At 38.2% G+C, this 17,809-nt stretch overlaps 1 protein-coding gene across 1 annotated transcript; it reads left to right on the top strand.

Moving 5' to 3' along the window:
* The first annotated feature begins 8,687 nt into the window (after positions 1-8,687).
* Positions 8,688-16,669, top strand: LOC309605562 (olfactory receptor 5P4-like). The gene is given in 3 exon segments (XM_082341637.1): positions 8,688-10,369; positions 10,373-10,724; positions 10,727-16,669. Coding segments are annotated over 3 exon segments (924 nt in total). The 5' UTR covers positions 8,688-9,865; the 3' UTR covers positions 10,795-16,669.
* Positions 16,670-17,809: the final 1,140 nt, after the last annotated feature.

The raw sequence follows: 17,809 nt of genomic DNA, 5'->3' as shown, positions 1-17,809 counted from the left end.
TTTTAAATACTTCAATTTCAATAATGGATAGAACATCTTGACAGAAGATCAATAAAGAAACAGTGTATTTGAACAATACTATAGACCAAATGGGCCTAACAGACACATACAGGACTTTTCACCCAACAGCAGAAGAAAACACATTCTTCTCAAGCAGACATGGAATATGCTTCAGGAATGATCACGTATTAGGTCACAAAAAGTTTTAATAAATTTAAGAAAATCGAAATTATACTAAGTATATTTTCCAACCACAGTGGAATGAAACTTGAAATCAATGACAGCAAGAAAAGGGGAAAACTCACAAATACATGGAAACAAAATAACACACTGTTGAACAACCACTGAGTCAAAGAGGATATCAAAAGAAAATATAAAAAGATCTTGAGGTCAAGATGGCAGACTAGGAGGACACAGAATTCACATCTCCACACAACTAGGGCACCTACCAGGCACCGGTGAGGAACCACGGACACCTAAGGGGACAGGAGGAACCCCCAGCGACCAGGTAGGACGTGGGGTGTGGGGGGGAGGAGGGAGGAGAAGTGGAGGCGGGAGGGGATTAGTGCCCCTGAGGGGTGGTTGGAGGAGGGGAAGGGATCCCACACCCGAAGGGGGAAACTGGGGGACCACTGGGAGGGCAGAGGATCAAAAGGGAGTGTGGCCAAGTTTCCCCTGCCCACTTGGGCCCCCAGGAGCCTGCTGAGATCCCAGGTCTGATCCTCTGCCCACCAAGGCCCACTCCAGCCGTGTGGGTCCTAAGGGAGTGGGAGGGAGGGAAGTGGGAGCAAAAGTAAAGGCCAGACCTCTGGGACCAGCACCCCTGAGGGGCGCTGGGGCAGGGGAGGAGTTCCTACACCCAGTGGGACACACCTATGGTCAGAGGTCCAGCAGTGATGGGGGAGACCCAGGGGTGAGGCACAGAGGAATGGGAGGGAAAGTGGCCAGCACTTTCCCTGTCCACTTAGGCACCGGGGAGCCTGTTGGGCTCCCAGGCCAAATCCTCTGCCCTTGGAGCCTACCTCCTACTGTGCAGATCCCAAGCCCCACCCCTACACCCCCACCCAGGGCCCTACATCTACACTCAGAGACCCCATCTGGGATGCCCTCCAACCTTGCTGGCCCTAAACCCCACCCACACACCCTCACCCAGGACCTTACCTCCAAACTCTGGAATACCACATTCTGGAGGCCCCCCTTTAGACGTGCTGCCTCTCCCCTTCCATGCAGGTCCTAAGCAGAGGTCCTGCCCCACCCTAAACCTCGCCTCTGCCTAAGTTCCACTCCCCGCCTAAACTCTGCCCCCACAGCCAAGGCTTTTTTTTTTTTCTTTTTTCCTCTTAGATTGCTGTTGATTCATTTATACTTTTATTTATTCTAATAAATCTTTTATTTTTCTAATTTTATTTAATTCTTTACACTTTGTTACTGTTCTGCTCCTTTTGGCTTGTTCCCTTTTTTTTTTTCCTCTTTTCTCTGTTGAGGTTTTGTTTTACCTTGCTACAATTGCTTCAATTATATTTTTATTTTTCCTAATATATTTTTTATCTAATTTTATTTTATTTTTTTATCCTTTATTATTGTACTGCTCCTTTTTTTCTTTTTATCTTTTTTTTTTTTTTTTGGGCACAACACATGGCTTGCAGGATCTTGGTTCCCAGGTTGGAGGTCAGGCCTGAGCTCCTGTGGTGGGAGTGCTGAGTCCAAACCGCTGGACTAACAGAGAACCTCAGACCCCAGGGAATATTAATCAGAGTGAAGCCTCCTGGAGGTCCTCATCTTGGCACCAAGACCTGGTTCTACCCAACTGCCTGCAAACTCCAGTGCTGCACACCTCAGGCCAAGTAAACAGTAAGACAGGAAACACAGCCCCACCCATCAAAAAAAAATGAAACTACAGAAAAATATGTTAGAGATGAAGAAGCAAGGTAAAACCCTACAAGACCAAATAAATGAAGATGAAATAGACAACTTACCTGAAAAAGAATTCAGAGTAATGATAGTAAAGATAATCCAAAATCATGGAAACAGAATGGAGAAAATACAAGAAACGTTTACCAAGGACCTAGAAAAACTAAAGAGCAAATAAACAATGATGAACAACACAATAACTGAAATTTAAAATACTCTAGAAGGAATCAATAGCAGAATAATTTAGGCAGAAGAATGGATAAGTGAGCTGGAAGATAAAATGGTGGAAATAACTGCCAGGGAGCAGAATAAAGAAAAAAGAATGAAAAGAATTGAGGACAGTCTCAGAGACCTCTGGACAACATTAAACGCACCAACATTTGAATTACAGGGGTCCCAGAAGAATAATAGAAAAAGAAAGGGTCTGAGAAAATATTTGAAGAGATTATAGTCAAAAACTTCCTTAATATGGGGAAGGAAATAGTCAATCTAGTCCAGGAAGCACAGAGAGTCCCATACAGGATAAACCCAAAGAGAAACATGCTAAGACACATATTAATCAAAATATCAAAAATTAAATACAAAGAAAAAATATTAAAAGCAGCAAGGGAAAAGCAACAAACAACATACAAGGGAATCCCCATAAGGTTAACAGCTGATCTTTCAGCAGAAACCCTGCAAGACAGAGGGAGCGGCAGGACATATATAAAGTGATGAAAGGGAAAAACCTACAACCAAGATTACTCTACCTGGCAAGGATCTCATTCAGATTCAATGGAGATATCAAAAGCTTTACAGACAAGCAAAAGCTAAGAGAATTCAGCGTCACCAAACCAGCTCTACAAAAAATGCTAGAGGAACTTCTCTAAGTGGGAAACACAAGAGAAGAAAAGGACCTACAAAAACAAACACAAAACAATTAAGAAAATGGTCATAGGAAAATACATATCGATAATCACCTTGAATGTAAATGTATTTAATGCTCCAACCAAAAGACAGAGACTGGCTGAATGGATACAAAAACAAGACCTGTATATATGCTGTCTATATGAGACCCACTTCAGACTTAGGGACACATACAGACTGAAAGTGAGGGGATGGAAAAAGATATTCCAGGCAAATGGAAGTCAAAAGAAAGCTGGAGTAGCAATACTCATATATCAGATAAAATAGCCTTTAAAATATAAAGACTGTTACAAGAGATAAGGAAGGACACTACATAATGATCAAGGGATCAATCCAAGAGGAAAACATAACAATTATAAATATTTATGAACCCAAAATAGGAGCACCTCAATACATAAGGAAAATGCTAACAGCTATAAAAGAGGAAATCGACAGTAACACAATAAGAGTGGGGGAGTTTAACACCTCATTTACACCAATGGACAGATCATCCAAACAGAAAATTAATAAGGAAACACAAGCTTTAAATGACACAACAGACCAGATAGATTTAATTGATATTTATAGGACATTCCATCCAAAAACAGCAGATTACACTTTCTTCTCAAGTGTGCACGGAACATTCTCCAGGATGGATCACATCTTGGGTCACAAATCAAACCTCAGTAAATTTAAGAAAATTGAAATCATATCAAGCATCTTTTCTGACTACAACACTATGAGATTAGAAATCAATTACAGGGGGAAAAAATGTAAAAAACACAAACACATGGAGGCTACACAATACGTTACTAAATAAACAAGAGATCACTGAAGAAATCAAAGAGGAAATCAAAAAATACCAAGAGACAAATGACAATGAAAACACGATGATCCAAAACCTATGGATGCAGCAAAAGCAGTTCTAAGAGGGAAGTTTATAGCTATACAAGCCTACCTCAAGAAACAAGAAAAATCTCAAACAAGCGATCTAACCTTACAACTAAAAGAACCAGAGAAAGAAGAACAAACAAAACTCAATATTAGCAGAAGGAAAGAAATCATAAAGATCGGAGCAGAAATAAATGAAATAGAAACAAAGAAAACAATAGCAAAGATCAATAAAACTAAAAGCTCATTCTTTGCGAAGAAAAACAAAATTGATAAACCATTAGCCAAAATCATCAAGAAAAAGAGAAAGAGGACTCAAATCAATAAAATTAGAAATGAAAAAGAAAAAGTTACAACAGACACCGCAGAGATACAAAGCATCCTAAGAGACTACTACAAGCAACTCTATGCCAATAAAATGGACAACTTGGAAGAAATGGACAAATTCTTAGAGAGGTATAAACTTCTAAGACTGAACCAGGAAGAAACAGAAAATATGAACAGACCAATCACAAGTAATGAAATTGAAACTGTGATTTAAAATCTTCCAACAAACAAAAGTCCAGGACCAGATGGCTTCACAGGTCAATTCTATCAAACATTTAGAGAAGAGCTAACACCCATCCTTCTCAAACTCTTCCAAAAAATTGCAGAGGAAGGAACACTCCCAAACTCATTCTATGCGGCCACCATCACCCTGATACCAAAACCAGACAAAGATACTACAAAAAAGAAAATTACAGACCAATATCACTCATGAATATAGATGCAAAAATCCTCAAAAGAATACTGACAAACAGAATCCAACAACACATTAAAAGGATCATACACCATGATCAAGTGGGATTTATCCCAGGGATGCAAGGATTCTTCAATATACGCAAAACAATCAATGTGATACACCATATTAACAAATTGAAGTATAAAAACCATATGATCATCTCAATGGGTGCAGAAAAAGCTTTTGAGAAAATTCAACACCCATTTACCATAAAAACTCTCCAGAAAGTGGGCATAGAGAGAACCCACCTCAATATAATAAAGGCCATATACGACAAACCCACAGCAAACATCATTCTCAATGGTGGAAAACTAAAAGCATTTCCTCTAAGATCAGGAATGAGACAAGGTTGTCCACTCTCACCAGCATTATTCAACATAGTTTTGAAAGTCCTAGCCTCGGCAATCAGAGAAGAAAAAGAAATAAAAGGAATACAAATAGGAAAACAAGTAAAACTGTCACTATTTGCCGATGACATTATACTATACATAGAAAATCCTAAAGATGTCACCAGAAAACTACTAGAACTAATCAATGAATTTAGTAAGGTTGCAGTATACAAAATTAATGCACAGAAATCTCTTGCATTCCTATATACTAACAATAAAAGATCAGAAAGATAAATGAAGGTAACAATCCCATTTACCATCACAACAAAAAGAATAAATACCTAGGAATAAACCTACCTAAGGAGGGAAAAGACCTGTACTCAGAAAACTATAAAATACTGGTGAAAGAAATCAAAGATAACATAAACAGATGGAGAGATATACCATGCTCCTGGATTGGAAGAATCAGTATTGTGAAAATGACTATACTACCCAAAGCAATCTACAGGTTCAATGCAATCCCTGTCAAATTACCAATGGCATTTTTCACAGAACTAGAACAAGAAATTTTGCAATTTGTATGGAAACACAAAAGACCCCGAATAGCCAAAGCACCCTTGTTCATTGCAGCGTTATTCATACTAGCCAAGATATGAAAGCAATGTAAATGTCCATCAACAAAGAAATGGATAAACAAATTTTGGTAAACACATACAATGGAATATTATAGTCTTAAAAAAAAAAGAAATTCTGTAATATGTGACAATATAGATGAACTCAGAGAACACTATGCTAAGTGAAATAAGCTGGTCACAGAAGGACAGTACTGCATGATTCTACTTTATAAGATATCTAAAAGAGTCAAGTTCATAGAATCAAGAGTGGAATGATGGTTGCCAGGGGCTGAGGTTAGAGTGAAATGAGTAGCTAATCAATACACATAAAGTTTGAGTTAAGCAAGATGAGTAAATTCTAGAGATATGCTGTAGAACATTGTACCTAAAGTTAACAATACTGTATTGTATACTTAAAAACCTACTAAGAGGATAAGTCTCATGCTAAGTTTTTTTTTTTTTTTAAAGCAAAGGCTTTTTTTTTTCCTTTAAACATTTTATTTATTTTATTTTTGGCTGCGCTGTGTGTTAGTTGCAGCACGCGGGCTCTAGTTGAGGCATGTGAGCTCAGTAGTTGTGGCCCACGGGCTTAGTTGCCCCATGGCATGTGAGATCTTAGTTCCCCGACCAGGGATCAAACCTGCATCTGCTGCATTGGAAGGCAGATTCTTTACCACTGGACCACCAGCGAAGTCCCTCATGCTAAGTATTCTTACCACAACAGAATGAACATTAAAAAGATCATTCATTTATTCACTCACCCATTCATTCATTTAGTACTGCTATGTACCAGGCACTCTGCAATGTTCTAAGAATAAACTCTTGAACAAGGCAGACATGACTCCCTCCCTCATGGGAGTTGTAGGATAGTAGATAAAAAAGACAAATGCAATTATTTGCTCCAGTACCTACATAATTAAAAGTGTGTAAGTGCAAAACATATTTCAGGATTCTTTGAAATTGTTCATCAGGAGAATATGACTTAGTCTACGGTGTCAGAGGAGGTTTCAATAGTGAAATAAATTTAAACCTGAGACCATAAAGGTGACTAGAAGTTAGTCTTCCATTAGAAGGGGTTGTTGAGTGATGAATACAATTATAAAATGGTTTGTAGTTGGGTAAAGATAGAGATGTGGGAGTATCTATTTATCTTTAGGTCATAACACAGTGCCTGATACATAGAAAGACTTTTTAAAAATTGTTTAACAGTAATTTAACAAACATCTATTTACTGCCATCTATATTCCCAATATTTCACCATTTAAAAAGGGATACAAAATAATTTGTCATGGACACTACATCTTCACTCCAGGGAAAAAGCACGATCTTCAACTATAATGGGTATTAATTAAATGGTGTGAACAAAATGTTAGGAGGAGGGCAGGGGTGAAGGGAATTTAATTCTCCCAGGTGTCATCTGGAATGTTTTTTGTATCACTCATCAGCCACAGTTGGGTTTCCTTAAAGCCTAAAGGAGCTGTGTCTTTCTAGGAGAGATGGAACCTCGCAGCACGTCCATTTCATAACTTGTTGGAGTTGAGATCTTTGAGCTGTCAGAGTCTCATTATGTGGATTATCAGGCTTAACTTTGTTCTGAAGGTTATTGATCTATAGGCTCCTTCAAGCCCAGAATCAAAGGAGCCTGACCTTCAACGTAGAGAGTGTTCTGCTATGTGGCCATGGTCTAAGAACCCAGCCAGAATCAATTGTGGCCATGTATCTTGGACAACCTGCTAGTCAATGTGGCAGCTGTGTATGGCAGGGTGATAAGAAAAATGTTAGTGTGAGCTTCATGGTTCTATTAGAACGCATACATGTTGGTAGCTCACTGGGGAGAGGGAAGTTCATGTATGTGAGAAATGTCTACAGCCAACAAGCCCGGTGTGTATCTCAAGTGTCCTAGTACAATTCTATAATACATATGGAAATTTTATACAATTTAAAAAAATGTATGTCACTTAGAATGTTGATAATAATACTGCAATTCCATTAGATGCATATTTGTAAACTAAATTGTACTAGCGAACCCAAATCTAAACACACGTGATATGAAAACCTGGACCACTGACTATAGCCACATTTCAGAAATGCCACAAATTGTCACAACCATATTAGTCATGTTGATCTAATAATCAACTTCAAGGATAGTAAAATGTTATGTTTTACAATTTAATTAAACCAAAATTTTCATTTTTTTCCATTTAACTAAAAAAATTAATGGAACCTGAGGGTATTTAGAAAATATTTTATTTATACACTTTTACATAATCATGTTTACATGTTATTTCTCTGTCCCAGTAGATGTATACATGTAATTTCTCTATCCCAATAGATTCTCAATGAAGTTTTCCAAAACAAGTGAAGTAATTAATTTGTAATTACAAGTGAAATAGGTGATTTGGGCCTTATCCTAAATGACACCAACCTCACTGAAATATGCCTTTGCTGTACAGCAACAATTCCTTGGAGACTATCACTAGTGTTGCAGTGGATGTATCACTAGTTCATACATGTTCACTTTTAAGGATACAGACATATTTGATTCTCTTCTATGTACCAGAAACTACAAGTTGATTATTTCAAGCAAACTATTAGTAATTGAGCATTTATTTGTTGTGTTAACAGTGCTGGGAGTTATCACCCACATCATGTAATTTAACCCAAGAATCACATGAGGTATGTATTATCTCCTTTTTACAGGTAAGGAAACAGAAGAGCAAACATTTCTTATAACTTGCCTATGATTTCATAGACAGCAAGAGGCAGAGCTAGAAACTGATCCTAGATCTGCATGGCTCCAAAGCCCATGGTATTCTGCATGTCACTTTGCCTTCCACGCTGGTATTCATATCCAACTTTGAAAACATTTGTGTGTTTCATACATCTATTTTCTTTAAAGATATAAAATTCGTTTCAGGTTTGGGTCTTTGTCTAGTTAAAAAAGCCAGAACTTGATCATTCATATACATAATCCTAGTACCATTCATACTATAACATACCATTGTCATGATTCACATGTAACAGAGTAGAATGTGCGTGGTCGCTGATAGCATGTATGTATGTTTTCTTAATTCTTCTTAAGATAGAGTTTCTTGAAAAAACAAATTATTCATAAGAATATGTTGATCTTTGGGCTTCCCTGGTGGCACAGTGGTTGAGAATCTGCCTGCCACTGCAGGGGACACGGGTTCAAGCCCTGGTCTGGGAAGATCCCACATGCGACGGAGCAACTAGGCCCGTGAGCCACAACTACTGAGCCTGCGCGTCTAGAGCCCGTGCTCCGCAACACGAGAGGCCGCGATAGTGAGAGGCCCGCGCACCGCGATGAAGAGTGGCCCCCGCTTGCCGCAACTAGAGAAAGCCCTTGCACAGAAACGAAGACCCAACACAGCCAAAACTAAATAAATTAATTAAAAAAAAAAAAAGAATATGTTGATCTTTAAATTAGAGGAGTCATGGGAATGACTGAAGGTAATTAACACATTCTCACCTGCCCCTGATCGTGTGATCTATTTTGAAGTAAGGGAGCATTATTCTGAAATACTAATCTTTCTTTCAGTCTAATTTCCTAGCTTTCCTTGCTGGCTACCTCTATTCCTACCTCTGTAACTACCCCTTCCTCCCATCCTCATCATATGCCCCTACTTCTTATTTCTATATAGTTGCTTAATAGAACTGAAGAAAGCAAAACTTAACTAACCCAAGTCCCAAAATATTTCAGTTCACGTTGCATTTAATCCTCGCCCATAAACATATTCAGACTCTTATTGTTTCATACAATCCCATAAGTATGAAAAGGTATGGTATAGAAGATAAGTCCTGGAAGATTTTGCAAAATATCCAGGATGTTTATCTCATAAAAACAGTAAAAATTCTATTTCCCTTCCATCTTGAACATGGACACCTTCTTGCCCTTACTATCAAATATTATAACTAAGGATGTGATATTTTCTATTCCAGGAAAAAGATCAAGTAAGAAAGAGATGTCAAAGTCAACATCATATTTTTTGGCCCAATCAGTTGGATAAATGGAGATAGCATTTACTAAGGCAGAGATTACTGAATAGAGGCACATTTGGGATGGGGCTGGAAAATCAAGAGCTGGTCTTTCTTTGAAAATGTAGGTTATTTACAGTTCATGTTATTACAATCGATACTGCTGTAAACATTCTTTTACATATCGCCCATGCACATGAGTAAGATTTACCCCACGGTATACAAATAGGAGTAAAATAGCTGAGTCCTAAGGTAATCAAGTCTTCAGTTTTAATATTTTCATGGAAATTGAAAAGAAAATTTATATGCACAAAGTATTCTATAAGTGAGGCAAATTTACCATTTAAAATATTTATAAGGTTATATTTAGGTTATACTTAGGTATATAAATGTGGGGTCATTTCAGTCAATTTAGTCTCCTCTGGTTCTGATGTCAGTAGGCACTGTTAAGTGAATAGATGGAGACTGCAAACCATACAATAGTGACAGAGTTCATTATTTTGGGATTAACAGATAATCCCACACTATGTGCCATCTTCTTTGAGATTTTTCTAGGAGTTTATATAGTTACCGTAGTGGGAAATATCAGCATAACCATCTTAATCCAAAGTAGCCCACAGCTTCCCATGCCTATGTACCTCTTCCTCAGCCATTTGGCCTTTGTAGACACTGGGTATTCCACATCAGTCACACCAATCATACTGATGAGTTTCTTAAGAGAGAGAACTGCCATCCCAGTCACTGGCTGTATAGCTCAGCTTGGCTCTGATGTCACCTTTGGGACTACAGAGTGCTTCCTGCTGGCCACCATTGCCTACAATCACTATGGGTCCATCTGCTCTCCCTTGCTCTACTCCACTCACATGTCCCCAGTGGTCTGCTTCTTCCTGTTGGAGGCCTCCTACTTGGGTGGATGCATAAATGCTTCTTCATTTACAGGCTGTTTGATGAACCTCTCCTTCTGAGGACCAAATAAAACGAACCATTTTTTCTGTGACCTCTTCCCACTCTTGAAGCTTTCTTGTGGCCATGTTTCTATTGCTGAAATATCTCCTGCCATCTCTTCTGCATCAGTCCTCATAAGCACACTATTTACCATAATCGTGCCCTACAGCTACATCCTCCACTCAATCCTGAAGATGCACTCTACTGAGGGGAGGAAGAAGGCCTTCTCTACCTGCATTTCCCACCTCACTGCAGTCACCTTGTTTTACGGGACAGTTTTGTTTGTTTACATAATGCACAAATCGAGCTATTCAGCTGATCAGGTCAAAGTGGCATCTGTAATCTACATAGTGGTGGTCCCCATGCTGAACCCCTCATCTGCAGTCTGAGGAAGAAGGAGGTGAAAGAGGCTATGAGAAAACTAATGGCTAGAGCACATTAGTTTTCCTGAATTAAATCAGATATAAATCTATAAATAACAAACCATTAATTTGGGGAACATTTTTGATGGATATTTTAATGATATTTATCATTAACTTTATCACTTTTATAGTGATAAGCTCCCGTAAATATAAAAATCCAGTGTTTAGTTCTATTTATAAAGTTAAGTGTATCATTAACATGGACGTCTGCTTGGTTCAAATTAAATATAGATTTTTCAAGTTAAGAATACCTTTGGAAAATAATTTCTACTTGAAATTCCATTTACCAATGATAGAGTCCTATTTAAATGGAGAGAGATCTCAACCAAAGATCAAATTTACTTGAATACCATCTTGTAAAATAACATTCAGGAAAGAAATTTCTCCCCAACAATGTATAATAGGTGACGATATTGACAGGTCAGCAGTTAAGGGTACTTCCTTTAAAGGTACTGCCCTCCCTTGGTCAGTGGATATTTCAACTTTTGGAAACATAGATGTTAGTGTCTCAGAAAAGCTTTTATTTATTTTTACTTTATTTAAGCCAAAGCAAAGATTATGATTCCTCTGTTTGACAATTAAAAGATCCAACCCAGATAACACAGAAGAAACTGTATAAATTTCAGCCGACTCCTCTCATAGGTGGTCTTACCAGATGAATACTAGAGTAGGATTTTGGACGCTGACATTTCTTTGGAGTGGGAGGCTGGGATGTTGGGACTTTCTTTTAACAACAGTCGTTAGGTAGGAAATATGAAATTTTGTTTTAGGCAAAGAATATCCACCACACATTTTGTACTGTTTCTCAAGGAGTTGTCCACTGTCACTACTTCTTCCACTGCCCTTTTTGAAGGTGCTTATGATCCAGTTTGGTTATAGCAATTGTCTCTAAATTGATTCCCTTCCTCCTGTACTCCTTTCACGATGTTTATGATTAATATTTTAGCTAGTATATTTTATTTCTAGCATATTAATAATGTCAGACAAATTCTGAGTCAGTTTGGAGGGATCACTTTACAAGCTGACTTCCTATTCCTGGGCTCTTCACTGACCAGATCAAGGAAACGTCCTTCCTTTCTGCCTGGAAGCCTCTTTGTGGGATTTCTCTGGTCCTGTTTCCCCATTCATACTTCTTATATCAATTACAGGCCTATAACCCCACCAGTGCAATAATTCTGGGGCAACAGCCAGCACAGACACTGTCCCCTGCAAAGAGAAGGAACTCAAGGGTATGACTTCAGTCTTGGAAAGGGCCATCTTAGAGTTGTGGTGGGCGCTCTGCACTCTGGTGGTTGATGTTTTTTACTGACTGTTTCTGGCAGTCTTCCTCTTTACATTTCCCACTACTTCTTGCTTTTCACCAGAGTTTATCCTTAGCCCTCTGCCTTTCTCTCCATCCCCCATGGTCTTCTTGGGTGACCTCATCTTCTCCCATGAGCTCAGCTGCCACCTGTGTGGTGACAGTATCCCTACCTCCAAACACAACCTTCCTTGGAGGACAGATGAACTTCTTCACTGGCCTTTTCCTCAAGACTCTCAAACTCATTGTGCCCTCACTGAATTTTTTATATTTCTCCCCAAACTATTCCTTCCTTTCTGTTCCTTTCTCAATAAATGGCAACTCTTTTTTTAAAAAAATAAATTTATTTTTATTTATTTATTTTTGGCTGTGTTGGGTCTTTGTTGCTGTGCGTGGGCTTTCTCTAGTTGTGGCGAGCGGGGGCTACTCTTTGTTGTGGTGCGTGTGCTTCTCATTGCAGTGTCTTCTCTTGTTGTGGAGCACGGGCTCTGGAGCGCAGGCTCAGTAGTTGTGGTGCATGGGCTTAATTGCTCCGTGGCATGTGGGATCTTCCCGGACCAGGGATTGAACCCACGTCCCCTGCATTGGCAGGCGGATTCTTAACCACTGCACCACCAGGGAAGTCCAAATAAATGGCAAATCCTTGTGAGGTTTAGTACTCCAACAAATTTGGGGTGACCCTCACTGCACACCCATCAAAATGGTCTACTCCCCTCCATCCCTTTCCTTCTCTCAGATGAAATACATGTCACACGTTGACCTATTCCTTATCTATTTTGTGTAGGCACATAAATAGTCCCCGATTGATTGTGATAAATCCACGCATTTTTCCTTTTTATTTCCACTCTAAGGGAATTCAAATAATTCAATCACCCAGATGTAGGGAGTGAGGTGTGGCACTATTACAGTCTTTATTGGAGAGGATATACATTGCCATTCTTTTTCTAGAACTTCCAAGATTGCCAGCAAACCACTAGAATCTAAGCAAGAAGCAAAGAACAGATCCCAGAGCCCTCAGAGAGAACCAACCCTGCCGACAACTTCATCTTAACTTTTAGCCTCCAGAACTGCGAGACAATACATTTCTGTTGTTTAAGCCACCTACTTTGTGGTACTTTTGTTACAGCTGCCCTCACAAACTAATACAATTGCATATCTAGTTTTCCCTTCAAAATCTACCATCAGCTAATTTAATCCTAGAGGAAGAGGAAGTGAAGGCTTAGAAAGATGTCAGGAATGTTATGCTAATGGATGTCGCTCCAAAAGGGGAAAAAAGTATATTAGGAGTGGTACAAAGCATCTTCCCTAAACAGTGTGTCAAAAACTAAGGATCAAGGACACCCCTGTGGGGACAATAAAAAACTCCTTTTGTAAGATTTTTTTTGGAAGTTCCCTACTTACTATGGATTATAGATTGTTACACAGAAGGCAGGATTTGATTGGGGAAATTTTAAAAGATCCTGAACTGTTGTGATATTAAAAGATTCTTAGTCCATATAAATTTCAGGAAGACTTTCTTCTTCTGAAATGGACTGGGACTTATGAAGTCACTGACATTTCCCAGATTCTGTAAAATACTCACTCTGTAGTGGAATGCTGGAGAAGATTGAAAGCAAAGGGGCAAGAGGTAATTTCTTGGGGATGAGGAAATCATTGTATATTGTGATTGGGTTGGTGGTTATACTTGTCAAGTCATCAACCTGTATATTTAAATTGTTCATATGTAGATTATACTTCAATAAAGTTGCTATTTTAGAAGGTATTACAAGAGAGTACTCTTTCTTTTTTCCATTTTAATCTGAGTCTACAGGAAGTGGTGACAGTATCATCATCTACCTACCCATGTAGGCCAATTGAGTTTCTTAATTATTTCTCAAAGATGTTCCCTTACCTAGTGTACCTCCTCTAGTTTCCTATATATTTATTCTTTTTGGTGACCTTCATTCCTTTCTTTAAACCTTACACCTATATCAGCATTAATTTTACTTCTGCTTTAAAAAAAAACTTTATTATTTCTTCTTTTAATGCAGGTTTGCTTGTGATGCATTTTAACAGATTTTCTTAATCACATAAAAGGTCTTTACTGCATCTTCATTTTTGAGAGATATTTCTATTTTAGGTAGAATTCTAGGTTACTAGTAAAAAATCTTTGAGCACTTTTAAGATTTAATTTTCTTGCTTCCATCAATACTCTCCAAAACTCAGCTATTAGTCATTTGATTTTTTTTGAAGGGAATATGTCTTTTATTTCTCCTCTGGAAGCTTTTAACATTTTTCTTTTGTTTTGGGCTTCCTGTAGTCTTTTTATGATTTCCTTGAGTGTAGTTTTTCTTATACTTATCATGTTTGGAATCTGCAAAGTTTCTTGAATTTGTGGCTCATGGTCATTCATCAGTTTGGAAAATTATCATTGAATATTTCTTCAAAAATTTCTCTACTTTTTTCTAGAAGTTCATTACACATATGTTAGATCTTTTCATAATTTCTTATTCAGCTCTCACACTCTTTTTGTATTTTTGATGATTTTTTCTTTGTCTTGTAATGTGTATGTTTTCTACTAACCTACCTTTCAGTTTACTACTCATCTTTTCTGCTGTGTCCAATCTACTATTAACCCAACAGCTGAATTCCTAATTTATTTTGTTTCATTTTTAAGATTTAAACTTGATTCCTTTTCTTTTCTTTTATATTCATTTCTGTGGTGTGACTCTTCATATTATTCCCCTATTTTTCTTAGATGTATTATTATTTATTTAATATTTAAGTACCTAGTTTATATGCATTTGGTCCTATCTTGTGGCATATCTTATCTTTTTTTTTTAATTGATGAGCAATGTGGATAAAAAATTTTAGAGGTTCCAGATGAGATTATCTTCCTCCATACTGTTTTCAGTTTTATTCTAGCAGAAAAATAAAGCACTGGCTTGATCCCTTTGAGGAAATGAAAATAGAGTGCCCAAAGGGGTCATTCACATAAAAAAAGAACTGATGTCTCCATGTACAGTATATCTCCTAAACTTGCATCCTAATAGAATGTGGTGGTTGGGTGTTGGACTTTGTTGGGGATAATCTATTTCTGGTTTGGCCTTATTTCTAGGATGCAGCAATTCCTCCTAAGGTGTAGTACTTCAGGACTCTCAAATAAAAGCATAAGGTGTTATGGGGCTCTCTACCTTAAACAGCCTATCTATCAAACTCTATCAAACCAGTAATGCAAAATGCCAAAATCTCTGCTAAGATCATCAGGCTCTCATAGGCTGATTTCCACTTGGTGTTTGATATCTCACCAGCCCAAGTGCAACTTGGTAGTAGCCAAATTCCATAATGAAGAATTATATGTAGGATTTCAGGCTCACTTTTCTGTAGCTTTTTCCTCTCCAGGATCTTGGCCTCACAAGTCTTAGGCATCTTTGACCTCAAAGTTCTACGTACTTACCCTACCTCACTGCCAAAAGCCCCAGACTGTGTCTTTTTGCTCGGTCTCTATTCCTCATAATATCATTTGGCAAATGCATTTATTTGTGAGGCTCAAGAAAGGCTTTACCAGAGAAATGACATTTAAACTGAGACATAAGGGAAAAAAAAAGAGTTAACTGGTCATTGAGAGCTGGTAATGCAGTTGCAGAAACTTTGGTGGGTGGGTAAAAGTAGTGATGTGGGAGGTTGAACTAATTATCCTTAGCTCAAAGTACAGTGTCTGGTACACAGCAAGCATTCAATAAATGTCTGTTGGTTAAACATTAACTCTAATTCAATGAATATTTATTTAGTGTCTCTTTTATTTCTAGCACGAGGTTATGAACTGAGGAAACAAAGTTAAATAGGTTATGTGCTTTTCTTTCAAGAAGTTCACAACAAAGAAATGTTTCTTAAAAATACAATGGTTTCCATTCAAGTGGTATGAATAAAGTGCTAGTTGACATGTTCTTTTAACCTTCAAAACAATTTTAAGATGTTTTTATTTTTTTAATAAAATTTATGATTTAAAGTGTTCAGCATGATGTTTTGACATACATATACATAGTGAAGTGATAAATACAACCAAGCTAACATATCCATTTACTCACATCTTTTTATCTTTTTTAGGTGTGATAAGAGTAACTTAAATTTACTCTTAAAAAATATCCAGTATAAAATACAGTATTATTAACTACAGTTATAATGCTCTACATTCGATCTCTAGAACTTATTCGTCCTATATAACTGTAACTTTGTACACTTTGACCAGCATCTCCTCATTCCCTCCATTTCCCCAACTCTGGTAACTACCATTCTATTCTCTGCCTCTATGAATTTGACTTTATTAGATTTCACTTGTAAGTGAGCTCATGCAGTATTTTTCCTTCTGTGTCTGGCTTATTTCATTTAGCACAATGTCTCCAGGTACACCTATGATGTCACAAATGGCAAGAGTTCCTTCTTTCTTAATGGCTGAATAATATTTCATTGTATATATATTCTACATCTATTGACACAATCACGTGGTTGTTATTTTTCATTCTATTAATATGGTGTATCACACTGATTGATTTTCATACGTTAAACCAACCTTGCATCGCAGGGATAAATACCATTTGGTCAAAATTTTGAGTCTTGGGGCTTCCCTGGTGGTGCAGTCGTTGAGAATCTGCCTGCCAATGCAGGGGACACGGGTTCGAGCCCTGGTCTGGGAAGATCCCACATGCCGCGGAGCAACTAGGCCCGTGAGCCACAATTGCTAAGCCTGCGCGTCTGGAGCCTGTGCTCCGCAACAAGAGAGGCCGCGATAGTGAGAGGCCCGCGATAGTGAGAGGCCCGCGCACCGCGATGAAGAGCGGCCCCCACTTGCCACAACTAGAGAAAGCCCTCGCACAGAAACGAAGACCCAACAACACAGCCATAAATAAATAAATCAATCAATAAAAATTAAAACTTAAAAAAAAAATTTTTTTTGAGTCAAAATAATGAACGAAATAAAAAGTTTAGATAATTACATGAGGAGGCAGAGACGTTTACACTAAACAAGGACATTTGTGAAAATGGAATGGTGAAGTTTATGAAATGGTTGGTCAGAGAACCTCTAGCCAAACTTTAATTCAATGTTGAGCAAAGAATGAGAACTGTATACCCAATAGGCTCCGACACCGCCTATAGTCAATGGAGCTATGATCTGAATCTCAGCTGCAAGCCTTTTGGGAGCTCTCTCCACCAGTATTCACTTATTCACAACTCTCGGCTTCATCTCTTTGAAATTCTCTTTGTTTGCTGGGGTTTCTCCTATATGTTTTACTTTCATTCTGGAATCTCCTTTCTATTCCACCCATCAACTTTTCCCAGAGTACATGCTCCACCTCTCCATCTTAACCAAACCTAGTTGTCCGAGGAGGGCACATATGCTTCTCAGCAATATTGAAGAGAAGCTGCTAACTCCTATTCTACAGGTATCTGCACACAACGTTGACATTCTCCTAGCTCCTTATTTCTAAATAATTTATTGGCAATCTGCATGACAAAACATTTCACTCATTGACACCAATACTATCCAGATATGAAACAATATACTATTGTTTTCAGAGTCCTTTACTGACCACCCAGTTTCTTCTCATTTATTAAAGACTTTGCCACCAGCCCCTTGATTCTTTCTCCCATCTCGGTCCCTCAGTCCTGCCACAGCATTGGTAACATCACTCACCATACGGATTTGCCACTAGACAATGTGACCTCAAAATGCCAAGCCTTCCCTACAGCATCTCCCT

Source organism: Balaenoptera borealis (genome assembly GCF_965194805.1).
Source record: "Balaenoptera borealis genome assembly, chromosome: 11".
NCBI lineage: Eukaryota > Metazoa > Chordata > Mammalia > Artiodactyla > Balaenopteridae > Balaenoptera > Balaenoptera borealis.
Note: the sequence above shows the minus strand (reverse complement) of the source record. Positions and strands in the feature narration are given on the sequence as shown.